The sequence below is a fragment of the Coregonus lavaretus genome, assembly GCF_964263955.1.
Source record: "Coregonus lavaretus genome assembly, chromosome: 18".
Classification (NCBI taxonomy): domain Eukaryota; kingdom Metazoa; phylum Chordata; class Actinopteri; order Salmoniformes; family Salmonidae; genus Coregonus; species Coregonus lavaretus.
The window spans coordinates 5232834-5247977 of NC_140005.1; the positions used below are offsets into that span (position 1 = coordinate 5232834).

Here is a 15144-nt window from a genome sequence, read left to right on the forward strand (position 1 = left end):
CTAGCAGAGGCATCCTCGGTAGACTCAGCAACGGACGCTTGACGGGCCAACCGGGTCTTGTAAACCTGACGAGCTGGCTGAGGCATGAAAGCCTGACGAGCTGGCTGAGGCATCCCCGGTAGACTCGGCAACGGACGCTTGACAGGCCAACCAGGTCTTGTAAACCTGACGAGCTGGCTGAGGCATCCCCGGTAGACTCGGCAACGGACGCTTGACGGGCCAACCGGGTCTTGTAAACCTGACGAGCCAGCTGAGGCATCCTCGGTAGTGGCACCCAGACCCGACGTCACCTACACCAACAAAAAAACAAAAAACACTCCCTGATGCTTCCCTTTGGTGAGGCTTTATTCTGTAACGTGTACGCTGGGAGTCGGGAAGCAAGTACAGGGAGTGCATTTAATGATAAATAAAACATGGAACAAAACAAGAGTAGCGTCCAGACAGGAACAGAGTAACAGGATCAATAACGCCTAGGGAAGGAACCAATGGGAGTGACATATATATAGGGGAGGTAATCAGGAAGGTGATGGAGTCCAGGTGAGTCTGATGAGGCGCTGGTGCGTGTAACGATGGTGACAGGTGTGTGTGTAATAAACAGCAGCCTGGTGATCTAGAGGCCAGAGGGGGAGTATCCGTGACAGATTAGCTCTTGTTTCCCACATCCTTGGTGAAAGCAGAAACCTCGTCACTCTAATCTGCGTTGACATGCAGATAGAGATTACAAGAAATGGAAAACTATCACTCAACTTGAAAGTATAGTCAAGTGTAATTATTGAGCGTCTCTACATAAACTGAACAATGGAGAATCGTTTGCTGTGGAAAGTAGCCACAATTGGTTATAGCCTTAGCTCAGAGGGAAAGCAAAATTATTTGTGCAAGAATATGTGCCAGGTACTATGATTGACATATGGGTAAATGCCATTGTGATATCCCAGAACATAGTAAGTTAAAGATGTGCTCACTAGGTAATGCAAAAGGGACTGAAAGTAGGACGTTGTTTTTAGAATGCCCTTTGAATGAACACTGATCATAGTGACCTAGCCAGTGAATGAGAGGAGACCCTCACTGCCTTCTTCATTTGACCCATGTAGGCTCCATCCTCGCCCTCCAAACCCTCGGCTAATGAACCAAAGTACGAGAAGCGCTGGCTGGATGCAGTGTGCCTACCCTTGTTGATGGGCCGAGTCTCCAGATACAAAGCCGGAACGGATAAATTAAGGTAAGGTAATCCTGTGTGATGTAATTCACCTCTGAGGCGCACAGTTCACCAAGCGCTGCTGTTGGCTTTGCAAGCACTTTTCATTTAGCTGAGAGGGTGTTAACTCCAATATCTATGCACAGGCATGCAAGGTCAGCAATGCAGCAGGGCCCAGACAGTGAAGCATGATGGGAAGGTTTGACTTTAGCACACTGAATTACATTTACATTTACGTCATTTAGCAGACGCTCTTATCCAGAGCGACTTACAAATAGGTGCATTCACCTTATAGCCAGTGGGATCACCACTTTACAATGTTTTTTTTTTTTTTTTTTTTTTTGGGTTGGGGTTTGGGTTGGGGTAAGGGGGGGGTAGAAGGATTATTTATCCTATCCCAGGTATTCCTTAAAGAGGTGGGGTTTCAAATTCGAATTAGTTATTCTAGAGATATAAACAATGTGAAATGAATGCAGGAAATCCCAACAAACGTTATTTTCCTTCCTTCCTCCTGCCAGATAATGTGATGTAAGAGATATCGCAGTCCTCTAGAGACCCAATGAATAAAGTAGTAATCAATGGGTACCTTAAAACTCAAATAAATTATCGCTGTTAGTCACAACCTGATACCAAATGATGCATTATGGTGTTTGATTCATAATCACACTTTTCAAGCTTAATTAATGAAGACGATATTGAGTTTACATATTTTATAAGAAGTAATAATCTGGCACTCAAAAATAATCTATGAAGGCATATTAATTGGAAGATTTATAATAAACACAAGACAGGCTGATGCAATCAATTTCTTGATTGCAGATATTCCATTTGATGAGTTCAATCTAATTAAGGATGAGGCCTTATTAGTGTTATTGGAGTTGACAACATGGCATAACTAACGTTGAATAACTGATTGGTTTTTTACCAGGATGTGCATGTAAACATGACTAATCTGTGAACAAGATCTTTCTCTCTCTCTACATCATTATCCCCACCAACTACATCATTATCCCCACCCCCTACATTATTATCCCCACCACCTACATCATTATCCCCACCATCTACGTCATTATCCCCACCATCTACATCATTATCCCCACCAACTACATTATTACCCCCACCACCTACGTCATTATCCCCACCATCTACGTCATTATCCCCACCATCTACATCATTATCCCCACCATCTACATCATTATCCCCACCACCTACATCATTATCCCCACCAACTACATCATTATCCCCACCACCTACATCATTATCCCCACCATCTACATCATTATCCCCACCATCTACATCATTATCCCCACCATCTACATCATTATCCCCACCATCTACATCATTATCCCCACCAACTACATCATTATCCCCACCATCTACATCATTATCCCCACCATCTACATCATTATCCCCACCAACTACATCATTATCCCCACCATCTACATCATTATCCCCACCATCTACATCATTATCCCCACCATCTACATCATTATCCCCACCATCTACATCATTATCCCCACCATCTACATCATTATCCTCACCATCTACATAATTATCCCCACCATGTACATCATTAACCCCACCATCTAAAGCTGAGTACATATCTCTCACATTAATGATGCTGAAGCTGAGTACATATCTCTCACATTAATGATGCTGAAGCTGATTTACAGATCTCTCACATTAATGATGCTTAAGCTGATTTACAGGTCTCTCACATTAATGATGCTGAAGTTGAGTGCCCTACGGCGTGGTTCTATTTCAATCTCCATGTACTTCCTCTGACTAGTAAACAGATGAGGCACATTCTGCTGTTCCTGGACATGCACTCTTAGATGAAAAGGTGCTATCTATAACCTGAAAGGGTAGTCCCTATAGGAGCACATTTTGACAGCTTCCTCTTGGATTGGTATCACAGCTATCCATCTTCTTCCTCTTGGATTGGTATCACAGCTATCCATCTTCTTCCTCTTGGATTAGTATCACAGCTATCCATCTTCTTCCTCTTGGATTAATTTCACAACTATCCTTTTTCCTCTTGGATTTCACAGCATATTCCTGGCAGCTGTTATCCTGGGTGTCCACTAGGATTTCTATTTATCTCAATATACTCTCTATGACTGGTCAGCGAAGAGGCATATTTGTTCCACTTCAGGACATGTGGCTATCCCTAACAGATAGATAGACTCCTGCAGTACCTCTTGGAGCTGACAGTGTATTCCAGAACAGTCCTGGGTGGCCACATTTGGATTAACCTATTCATTACCGAGCTCTTATTTCATCCTGTCCCCTCACCCCCCTTTGCTTTCCCTTTTCCTCTGTGTAATCCTCAATTCTCAACAAGAATGGAACACTGTGGACTAATGGAATTTTTATTGTGCTCTGTCACTCACAGAGACAGTCTGGGTTTTAGAGGGCCACACTGCAGTGTGGTGATGGTTGAAGCATAACATTCCACTCTCCAGGCAATCTCAGAAACGGGTCAAGCAGGCAGGGTATAGCTATACTGTATCCATCACTGGGCTTGCATTCCTTGAAATAATGTTATCTCGAAAGGGCTATGTTGTATATTATAATCACTCTCTTGATGTGATATTCTTACTGCATGTTTCCAGTGGGATTTTATATAGGCCCAATTTATCTGTGCACCCTGCCCTACACATCGAGAAGATTTGTACTTAACTTTACAATTGAGAATCCCTCAGAATTGCCTCTGACTCACCAATGGTTCACCACCACTCAGTGGAACAAAGAATTATAACAAGCCCGTTGTACACATGCATTGCAGAGTTTTAAGGGCCTTTTCAACCGAAGAACAAAGGTTCCCAAAAGGATTTACTAAGAGCCAGCCCTTTCTAATTTGTAACATTGTAACCCGGATTTGTCTGAGAGACATGGAGAGTGTGTACAAGCTCTGGTTATTTCAAATGTTGATTGCAGTGCTTTCATCATTCTCTACAGTCTCTTAATGTTTCTCAACATTCCCCAACAGAACATTCTCCTCATGTTTCTCAGCATTCCCCAACAGAACATTCTCCTCATGTTTCTCAACATTCCCCAACAGAACATTCTCCTCATGTTTCTCAATATTCCCCAACAGAACATTCTCCTCATGATCCTCAACATTCCCCTACAGAACATTCTCCTCATGTTTCTCAACATTCTCCTCATGTTTCTCAACATTCTCCTCATGTTTCTCAACATTCCCCTACAGAACATTCTCCTCATGTTTCTCAACATTCCCCTACAGAACATTCTCCTCATGATTCTCAACATTCCCCTACAGAACATGAGCACTGCTTGGTGTCCAACACTTCATCCCAGCCTTTGGAGGATTTGCTTAACATTTGACGCTTTTTTAAAGATCTAAGTGATAAATGTGATCGCCTAACCATCAGAGAAAAACTGATTTGGCGTCGTTGTCATGTGCAATGCTATTTCTGTTGAATACTATTGACAGCTGTCTCTAAGACTCTAATTTATCTGGAGCGTATTTCAAACGCACAAAAATTATATGTCAAAAAGCATCACATTAAATATGAGTGATGAAAGGGATTCAGTACATCTGTACGCCATTTTACAGCGTCAGCGTCATTATCTGTGACATGCAACAGAATATGATTTCATCTTGATTTGTAACCGTCTGATGGTCAGTTCTTTTTTTTTTTACTTGCTCCTGAAGTAATATGGGTGTGCTGTAGCAATCACATATGTGACCGGTTACAGGATATGAGGCATTTGACAACAGTTCCTACTTCACTGTAGGGCCGTTAAATTTTTTTTTGATATATTCTTCAGAAATTCCTTCTTGAACATGTGAACTTTAATGTGCCTTAATTACAAACTGGTATGTGATCTGTAAATATGAATAAAAATGTTAAATTATGAGTTTAGCCAAGGAGAAAGCACTGAGCTACAGTATACAGGGAGAAAGAAAGGATCCTTCCTGGCTAGTCACGATTGGCTGAGATAATGGAGATGTTGGACCTGCCGTGAGATGAGTCCTGATTGGCCTGTCATGTCACAGGCTTCTGTTTATAAAGGAATGAGGGCTTCCTTCCTGGTCAGTATATAGATCATCTTTGCTACCACAGATTTTTTTGGAAAGATAATAGCTTTGGACAACTGCAAAAGTGTCACTACAGCTCTCAAAAAACATTGCTGCTCTGAATTTTAGCCGGGTTTTAGTAGAGAGAATACTCTCTTGAGGACAATACCATGCTGACTCCCATGTGTTTACATGGGTGGGTGGGGCTAAGGCTTAAGAGGGTGTGAACTATGCTGATTAGACGTAAACACAGAAGAGCTCTCTAGGAAGTGTAAAAATCTCATCAAAATCGTTCAAAAGGGCATTTTCTCCTACTTGTCTCTTATGTGGGATAACACGTTTATGAAGTTTTGCAGCAGCATATGTTTCCTTCAACTACAGTTTATGTTGACCATTTTGAAGCTCTGAGTCTGAACTCATCAAATGTAAAAATAAGCATATCACTTACATTTGATTAAAGCCTCAGTATTTTTTTCCCCCTCTATATTCTTCTTTCTCTACAAAAGTGTGGAGTACATTGTAAAGAACAGTCAAAAATAAAGGCTATGACGCTACAGAATGTGTGGAGTACATTTTAAAGATCAGTCAAAAATAAAGGCTCCAACACTACAGAATGTGAAATCTGTTCAGAAGTGTATGAATACTTGCTCTGGGCATGGTATTTTTCCCCAATGCTCTGTATTAGTTGCTATGGTTAGTGAATGCAGTAGAACTGTAATGTTTAATTTGCGGCTGTAACACCGCCTGACCTAACTTCAGTGAAAGAACAGCTTGGTGACAGCTTTTCCCCTCTGACCACATTAGTTCAAGACGTGCTTTCAACCTACTGTACTTCCGTAACCTGAACGTTCATACCCCTCCAGGTCGAACAGCTTTGAGGTCTGCGCCTTAGATGGAGCGAGCACCAATATTCTACAATTTTGCACTGCAGCAGAAAGCACTGACTGGCTTCAAGCAATATCAAGCAATATCAGTGATTTGACACTGGATAATGTAAGTCTACAGTATTAACAGGTGAAAACATTTTTTAAAAATCCAAATTGAATTGATAGGATTAAGAGGTTAAGATTACTTTATTGGTCAATTGCACACAAGATCCTACCGAAATTTGACTTCCGCTTTTAACCCAACCCATCTGAAAGACACACATACATACAGTGGGGGAAAAAAGTATTTAGTCAGCCACCAATTGTGCAAGTTCTCCCACTTAAAAAGATGAGAGGCCTGTAATTTTCATCATAGGTACACGTCAACTATGACAGACAAAATGAGAAAAAAAAATCCAGAAAATCACATTGTAGGATTTTTAATGAATTTATTTGCAAATTATGGTGGAAAATAAGTATTTGGTCAATAACAAAAGTTTCTCAATACTTTGTTATATACCCTTTGTTGGCAATGACACAGGTCAAACGTTTTCTGTAAGTCTTCACAAGGTTTTCACACACTGTTGCTGGTATTTTGGCCCATTCCTCCATGCAGTGATGTTTTGGGGCTGTTGCTGGGCAACACGGACTTTCAACTCCCTCCAAAGATGTTCTATGGGGTTGAGATCTGGAGACTGGCTAGGCCACTCCAGGACCTTGAAATGCTTCTTATGAAGCCACTCCTTCGTTGCCCGGGCGGTGTGTTTGGGACCCAGCCACGTTTCATCTTCAATGCCCTTGCTGATGGAAGGAGGTTTTCACTCAAAATCTCACGATACATGGCCCCATTCATTCTTTCCTTTACGCAGATCAGTCGTCCTGGTCCCTTTGCAGAAAAACAGCCCCAAAGCATGATGTTTCCACCCCCATGCTTCACAGTAGGTATGGTGTTCTTTGGATGCAACTCAGCATTCTTTGTCCTCCAAACACGATGAGTTGAGTTTTTACCAAAAAGTTATATTTTGGTTTCATCTGACCATATGACATTCTCCCAATCCTCTTCTGGATCATCCAAATGCACTCTAGCAAACTTCAGACGGGCCTGGACATGTACTGGCTTAAGCAGGGGGACACGTAAGGCACTGCAGGATTTGAGTCCCTGGCGGCGTAGTGTGTTACTGATGGTAGGCTTTGTTACTTTGGTCCCAGCTCTCTGCAGGTCATTCACTAGGTCCCCCCGTGTTGTTCTGGGATTTTTGCTCACCGTTCTTGTGATCATTTTGACCCCACAGGGTGAGATCTTGCGTGGAGCCCCAGATCGAGGGAGATTATCAGTATGTCTTGCATTTCCTAATAATTGCTCCCACAGTTTATTTCTTCAAACCAAGCTGCTCACCTATTGCAGATTCAGTCTTCCCAGCCTGGTGCAGGTCTACAATTTTGTTTCTGGTGTCCTTTGACAGCTCTTTGGTCTTGGCCATAGTGGAGTTTGGAGTGTGACTGTTTGAGGTTGTGGACAGGTGTCTTTTATACTGATAACAAGTTCAAACAGGTGCCATTAATACAGGTAACGAGTGGAGGACAGAGGAGCCTCTTAAAGAAGAAGTTACAGGTCTGTGAGAGCCAGAAATCTTGCTTGTTTGTAGGTGACTAAATACTTATTTACCACCATAATTTGCAAATAAATTCATTAAAAATCCTACAATGTGATTTTCAGGATTTTTTTTTCTCAATTTGTCTGTCATAGTTGATGTGTACCTATGATGAAAATTACAGGCCTCTCTCATCTTTCTAAGTGGGAGAACTTGCACAATTGGTGGCTGACTAAATACTTTTCCCCCCACTGTAATTACAAGCAGTCCATAAGTGTCAAAGGATTTGATTGACAATTACATTAAGTTTATGTAAAGAGTCAATATTTGCAGTGTTGACCCTTCTTTTTCAAGACCTCTGCAATCTGTCCTGGCATGCTGTCAATTCACTTCTGGGCCACATCCTGACTGATGGCAGCCCATTCTTGCATAATCAATGCTTGGAGTTTGTCAGAATTTGTGGGGTTTTGTTTGTCCACCCGCCTCTTGAGGATCGACCACAAATTCTCAATGGGATTAAGGTCTGGGGAGTTTCCTGGCCATGGACCCAAAATGTTGATGTTTTGTTCCCCGAGCCACTTAGTTATCACTTTTTCCTTATGGCAAGGTGCTCCATCATGCTGGAAAAGGCATTGGTCGTCAACAAACTGTTCTTGGATGGTTGGGAGAAGTTGCTCTCGGAGGATGTGTTGGTACCATTCTTTATTCAAATTGTGAGTGAGCCCACTCCCTTGGCTGAGAAGCAACCCCACACATGAATGGTCTCAGGATGCTTTACTGTTGGCATGACACAGGACTGATGGAAGCGCTCACCTTGTCTTCTCCTCACAAGGTATTTTCCGGATGCCCCAAAAAATCGGAAAGGGGATTCATCAGAGAAAATGACTTTACCCCAGTCCTCAGCAGTCCAATCCCTGTACCTTTTGCAGAATATCAGTCTGTTGCTGATGTTTTCCTGGAGAGAAGTGGCTTCTTTGCTGCCCTTCTTGACCCCAGGCCATCCTGCACTCACACCTGCCTGCTGCCATTCCTGAGCAAGCTCTGCACTGGTGTTGCTCCGATCCTGCAGCTGAATCAACTTTAGGAGACGGTCCTGGTGCTTGCTGGACTTTCTTGGGCGCCCTGACGCCTTCTTCACAACAATTGAACCTCTCTCCTTGAAGTTCTTGATGATCCGATAAATGGTTGATTTAGGTGCAATCTTACTAGCAGCAATATCCTTGCCTGTGAAGCCCTTTTTGTGCAAAGCAATGATGACGGCACGTGTTTCCTTGCAGGTAACCATGGTTAACAGAGGAAGAACAATGATTTCAAGCACCACCCTCCTTTTAAAGCTTCCAGTCTGATATTTTAACTCAATCAGTATAACAGAGTGATCTCCAGCCTTGTCCTCGTCAACACTGTCACCTGTGTTAACGAGATAATCACTGACATGATGGCAGCTGGTCCTTTTGTGGCAGGGCTGAAATGCAGTGGAAATGTTTTTTGGGGATTAAGTTCATTTTCATGGCAAAGAGGGACTTTGCAATTAATTGCAATTCATCTGATCACTCTTCATGACATTCTGGAGTATATGCAAATTGCCATCATCAAAACTGAGGCAGCAGACTTTGTGAAAATTAGTCTTTGTGTCATTCTCAAAACAATGGACCATGACTGTACATCTACAGGTTTTGGAGAGGTGCAGGGGGCTGGCACGCTGGGCGCTGTTGTTTGTAGAATTTGCCAAGGTCCAAATACTACCTTGAGATGCACACAAGATACTCAACAGAAGATTTGTGCTAAGATCCGAGTGGTATTAGAATATTTGAATCCTCCTACTCCTATTAGAATATGATTACTATTATAATGCTCCTCTCTCCCTCTCTTTTAGAAAGAGTTATTCATGGGCATAATGAATTACTGCTAAGTAGTAATCCATCATTAATACTCTCTCTCACATGTTTAACCGTCTCATCTGCATGATATCCTTTTGATTCGTACACTGATGATCTATCTGCCTGTCTCTCTCTAAAGATCCAGACATGAGCTGCACAACTACACAGCTGCTTTTTTAAGTAGGATTAATTCAGCCGTGCGTCACCTAATTATGCATGAGGAGTCTGATTGCTAAACGTCCAATCAGGATGTGATTGTGAGAGGAGCTTGGGGAGCAGAACTCTTCGCTTTTATTGTGTGGTGACCAACAACCTATAAATAGACTGTGACATCCTCTGGGCCCTGACATGTTCATCAATAGAGACTTTATATGATATAGCAGCTGACTTTCAGCTTGCTTAATAGGATGTTAGATGTTGTTGATTTGACCATGTGACAGTCATGTATTAGAGCTGGTTTGACCATGTGACAGTCATGTATTAGAGCTGGTTTGACCATGTGACAGTCATGTATTAGAGCTGGTTTGACCATGTGACAGTCATGTATTAGAGCTGGTTTGACCATGTGACAGTCATGTATTAGAGCTGGTTTGACCATGTGACAGTCATGTATTAGAGCTGGTTTGACCATGTGACAGTCATGTATTAGAGCTGGTTTGACCATGTGACAGTCATGTATTAGAGCTGGTTTGACCATGTGACAGTCATGTATTAGAGCTGGTTTGACCATGTGACAGTCATGTATTAGAGCTGGTTTGACCATGTGACAGTCATGTATTAGAGCTGGTTTGACCATGTGACAGTCATGTATTAGAGCTGGTTTGACCATGTGACAGTCGTGTATTAGAGCTGGTTTGACCATGTGACAGTCATGTATTAGAGCTGGTTTGACCATGTGACAGTCGTGTATTAGAGCTGGTTTGACCATGTGACAGTCGTGTATTAGAGCTGGTTTGACCATGTGACAGTCATGTATTAGAGCTGGTTTGACCATGTGACAGTCGTGTATTAGAGCTGGTTTAATGTATTAAATACTTTTCTCTATTGTTTTCACCTCTTCCAGATGAAAATGATTAACAGATATTGCTCTCCGGATGATCAGGTATGTTCTCATGCAAGGCGCTATAACTATCTTCATCTATAACCAGCTTAATCTATAACTATCTTTAACTATAACTATTTTAAACTATAACTATCTTTTAACTAAGACTTATCCACTCGTAGTATGTAGGTTAAAGAGAATGGATTACCTTGTTTCTGCAGATCGTCCACATGGGTTGGGTGTGTGAAAACCCACAAGCTAACGATGCTGGTCCATCAAGTACCTTCAAGTTCCTGGCATTGAGAGGCCCTTCGCTGTTCATCTTCAGGAGTCCTCCTGTATGAACCCCCCCCCCCCTCCATTGATTTCCCCTTCATTCATTAACTGTTAAGAGTCCAAAGACTAACAAGTTCAGCTCTTATTCAACCATGATAGCCCATACATTTTCTCTTTAGCTAGGAGCATGTTGGTGGGCTACATACAGTGTAGAGTTATAACGGTTATTCTGGACCTTTTTGTATTCATATACTGAACAAAATTATAAACGCAACATGCAACAATTTCAAAGATTTTGCTAAGTAACAGTTCATATAAGGAAATAAGGAAATTGAAATAAATAAATTAGGTCCTAATCTATGGATTTCACATGACTGGGCAGGGGCGCAGCCTTGGGTGGGCCTGGGAGGGAATAGGCCCACCGACTTCGGGGCCGTCTGTGTAATGATCATGCTGTTTAATCAGCTTCTTGATATGCCACACCTGTCAGGTGGATGGATTATCTTGGCAAAGGAGAAATGCTCACTAACAGGGATGTAAACAAATTTGTGCACAAAATTGGAGGGAAATAAACTTTTTTTTGCGTATGGAAAACTTCTGGGATGGTTTTATTTCATCTCATGAAACATGGGACCAACACTTTACATGTCGCATTTATATTTTTGTTCAGTGTACTTTACAATTACATCATCTATTTTTGAACTGAGTTTTGAGCTGTACCCCAAACCACCCACTAAACAATTAATGGGTAACCGTTTGTCTTCCCTAGTTCAGAGGTTAAGTTATTTGGTTTGAGTAAGATGGGTTAAATGCAGAACTTCCAAATGCTGTCTATCAAGCACACTGTGTATTGGCTTATTTATTATGGTTCAGTGTGCCTGTACGATAAAATATATGCACACACTTTTGTCCCCCCATTCTTAGGTTAGTGCAACAGACTGGGGACAAGCTGAAACCACGCATATCCTTTATGAGGTTCTGTTAAAGGTTCACAAGGTATGTTCAATGTTCACATGCAGAATAAAGATAACAGCACCGAATGTTATCGGAATTTGCATTATGTGCATGTCACTTGCAACGTTTGCACGAATCATGCACTGATGTCCGTGTTAGATCTACACTAACATGGGAGTAGTAGCCTACACATCTCAAGTTGGGAGTTTTGCTTCCAGTTAATAGAACTGATGAGGCTCCATGTTGTGTTGGATGCGGTGTTGCAGCTATGGATGGCAGAGGACTGCTGGATCCAGGCCAGGTTCTACCTTGGACTCCAGCAGGACGAGGAACTGCAGGACGGAGAGCCTTTCTGTTTCAGTGTCCTGGTCGGACACGGCCAGAGCCACACCTTCAGTGTGGAGACGACCTCTGACCTCGCTGTGTGGGAGAAGTCCTTCCAAAGAGCAGTCTTCATGGAGGTGCAGAGAGTAGGGGTGAGTGGAACAGCAAATTAGGTTTGTTCGGCAATGATTTGATGCTCTCCGGAGTCAAAGGTTCTTATAAGTGGTGCTGAGATACTGTATGACTGACATTTTACACATTTTGAACTGGGCCACATTCCCCAAAGAGCTTTCATAGTGTTATCACAATGACACATTTTAACTGCAGCAAATACGATGCCAACACATTAACTCCAGCAGTGCATTCATTTTGATAATGTGTTCCATTTAGTGGATTATTCTAGAATAGTACTTAGGGCTCTATTTTAACAAACCTAACACAATGTTAAATCTAAGTGCATAGGTTCAGGGGTGTGTTAGAAATATTTTGATATACTTTGATGAATAAACAAGTTGTGGGTCAAGTCTTGGCCCCTCACTCCATGGCGAAATATGTGGTTGCTTCAAGTTGTGTACATTTACATTTTTTAAAATTTTCGTAATTTAGCAGACGCTCAAGTGTCTCCGGAAGTCCGGTGAGTGACTCTGTTGTCCTGGCGTCGTAAGGGAGCTTGTTCCACCATTGGGGTGCCAGAGCAGCGAACAGTTTTGACTGGGCTGAGAGGTAGGGGGGCCAGCAGCCCAGAGGTGGATGAACGCAATGCCCTCGTTTGGGTGTAGGGACTGATCAGAGCCTGAAGGTACGGGGGTGCCGTTCCCCTCACAGCTCCGTAGGCAAGCACCATGGTCTTGTAGCAGATGCGAGCTTCAACTGGAAGCCAGTGGAGTGTGCGGAGGAGTGGGGTGACGTGAGAGAACTTGGGAAGGTTGAACACCAGATGGGCTGCGGCGTTCTGGATGAGTTGTAGGGAGCCCAGCCAACAGCGAGTTGCAGTAATCCAGACGGGAGATGACAAGTGCCTGGATTAGGACCTGTGCCGCTTCCTGTGTAAGGCAGGGTCGTACTCTGCGAATGTTGTAGAGCATGAACCTACAGGATCGGGTCACCGCCTTGATGTTAGCAGAGAACGACAGGGTGTTGTCCAGGGTCACGCCAAGGCTCTTCGCACTCTGGGAGGAGGACACAACGGAGTTGGCAACCGTGATGGCGAGATCATGGAACGGGCAGTCCCTCCCCGGGAGGAAGAGCAGCTCCGTCTTGCCGAGGTTCAGCTTGAGGTGGTAATCCGTCATCCACACTGATATGTCTGCCAGACATGCAGAGATGTGATTCGCCACCTGGTTATCTGAAGGGGGAAAAGAGAAGATTAATTGTGTGTCGTCTGCGTAGCAATGATAGGAGAGGCCATGTGAGGATATGACAGAGCCAAGTGACTTGGTGTATAGCGAGAATAGGAGAGGGCCTAGAACTGAGCCCTGGGGGACACCAGTGGTGAGAGCACGTGGTGCGGAGACAGATTCTCGCCACGCCACCTGGTAGGAGCGACCTGTCAGGTAGGACGCAATCCAAGAGCGAGCAGCGCCGGAGATGCCCAACTCGGAGAGGGTGGAGAGGAGGATCTGATGGTTCACAGTATCAAAGGAAGCAGATAGGCGTGGAAGGACGAGAGCAGAGGAGAGAGAGTTAGCTTTAGCAGTGCGGAGAGCCTCCGTGACACAGAGAAGAGCAGTCTCAGTTGAATGACCAGTCTTGAAACCTGACTGGTTTGGATCAAGAAGGTCATTTTGAGAGAGATAGCAAGAGAGTTGGCTAAAGACGGCACGCTCAAGAGTTTTGGAGAGAAAAGAAAGAAGGGATACTGGTCTGTAGTTGTTGACATCGGAGGGATCGAGTGTAGGTTTTTTGAGAAGGGGTGCAACTCTTGCTCTCTTGAAGACGGAAAGGACGTAGCCAGCGGTCAAGGATGAGTTGATGTGCGAGGTGAGGTAAGGGAGAAGGTCTCCGGAAATGGTCTGGAGAAGAGAGGAGGGGATAGGGTCAAGCGGGCAGGTTGTTGGGCGGCCGGCCATCACAAGTCGCAAGATTTCATCTGGAGAGAGAGGGGAGAAATAAGTCAAAGCATAGGGTAGGGCAGTGTGAGCAGGACCAGCAGTGTCATTTGACTTAACAAACGAGGATCGGATGTCGTCAACCTTCTTTTCAAAATGGTTGACGAAGTCATCCATGCTCTCACAGTCACTAGCCCCATTCAAGCTTAACATCCTTGTCATTTATCGCCCTCCAGGTTCCCTTGGAGAGTTCATCAATGAGCTTGACGCCTTGATAAGTTCCTTCGCTGAGGATGGCTCACCCCTCACAGTGCTGGGTGACTTTAACCTCCCTACGTCTACCTTTGACTCATTTCTCTCTGCCTCCTTCTTTCCACTCCTCTCCTCTTTTGACCTCACCCTCTCACCGTCCCCCCCTACTCACAAGGCAGGCAATACGCTTGACCTCATCTTTACTAGATGTTGTTCTTCTACTAATCTCACTGCAACTCCCCTCCATGACCACTGCGCCACCTCCCGAGTGGCGCAGTGGTCTAAGGCACTGCATCGCAGTGCTAGCTGTGCCACTAGAGATCCTGGTTCGAATCCAGGTTCTGTCGTAGCCGGCCGTGACCGGGAGACCCATGGGGTGGCGCACAATTGGCCCAGCGTCATCCAGGGTAGGGGAGGGAATGGCCGGCAGGGATGTAGCTCAGTTGGTAGAGCATGGCGTTTGCAACGTCAGGGTTGTGGGTTCGATTCCCACGTGGGGCCAGTATATAAAAATAATGTATGTACTCACTAACTGTAAGTCGCTCTGGATAAGAGCGTCTGCTAAATGCCGTAAATGTAAAATGTCTCCGACCACTACTTTGTATCCTTTTCTCTCTCGCTCTCCTCCAACACTACTCACTCAGCCCCTACTCAGCTGGTTATGCGCCGT

The 15144-nt window shown here is 43.9% G+C and overlaps 1 protein-coding gene across 1 annotated transcript in view; it reads left to right on the forward strand.

The window, feature by feature from the left end:
* LOC311145690 (gamma-2-syntrophin-like) overlaps nt 1-15144 on the forward strand; it is a gene marked incomplete at both ends in the record, with an annotated part of 60054 nt that overhangs the window by 33771 nt on the left and 11139 nt on the right. Inside the window, 6 exons of the mRNA XM_084181950.1 lie at nt 1092-1219; nt 6107-6236; nt 10642-10680; nt 10842-10958; nt 11821-11892; nt 12117-12326. Of these exons, the coding sequence (XP_084038076.1) occupies nt 1092-1219; nt 6107-6236; nt 10642-10680; nt 10842-10958; nt 11821-11892; nt 12117-12326 (696 nt within the window). The remainder of the gene's footprint in view (nt 1-1091; nt 1220-6106; nt 6237-10641; nt 10681-10841; nt 10959-11820; nt 11893-12116; nt 12327-15144) is intronic.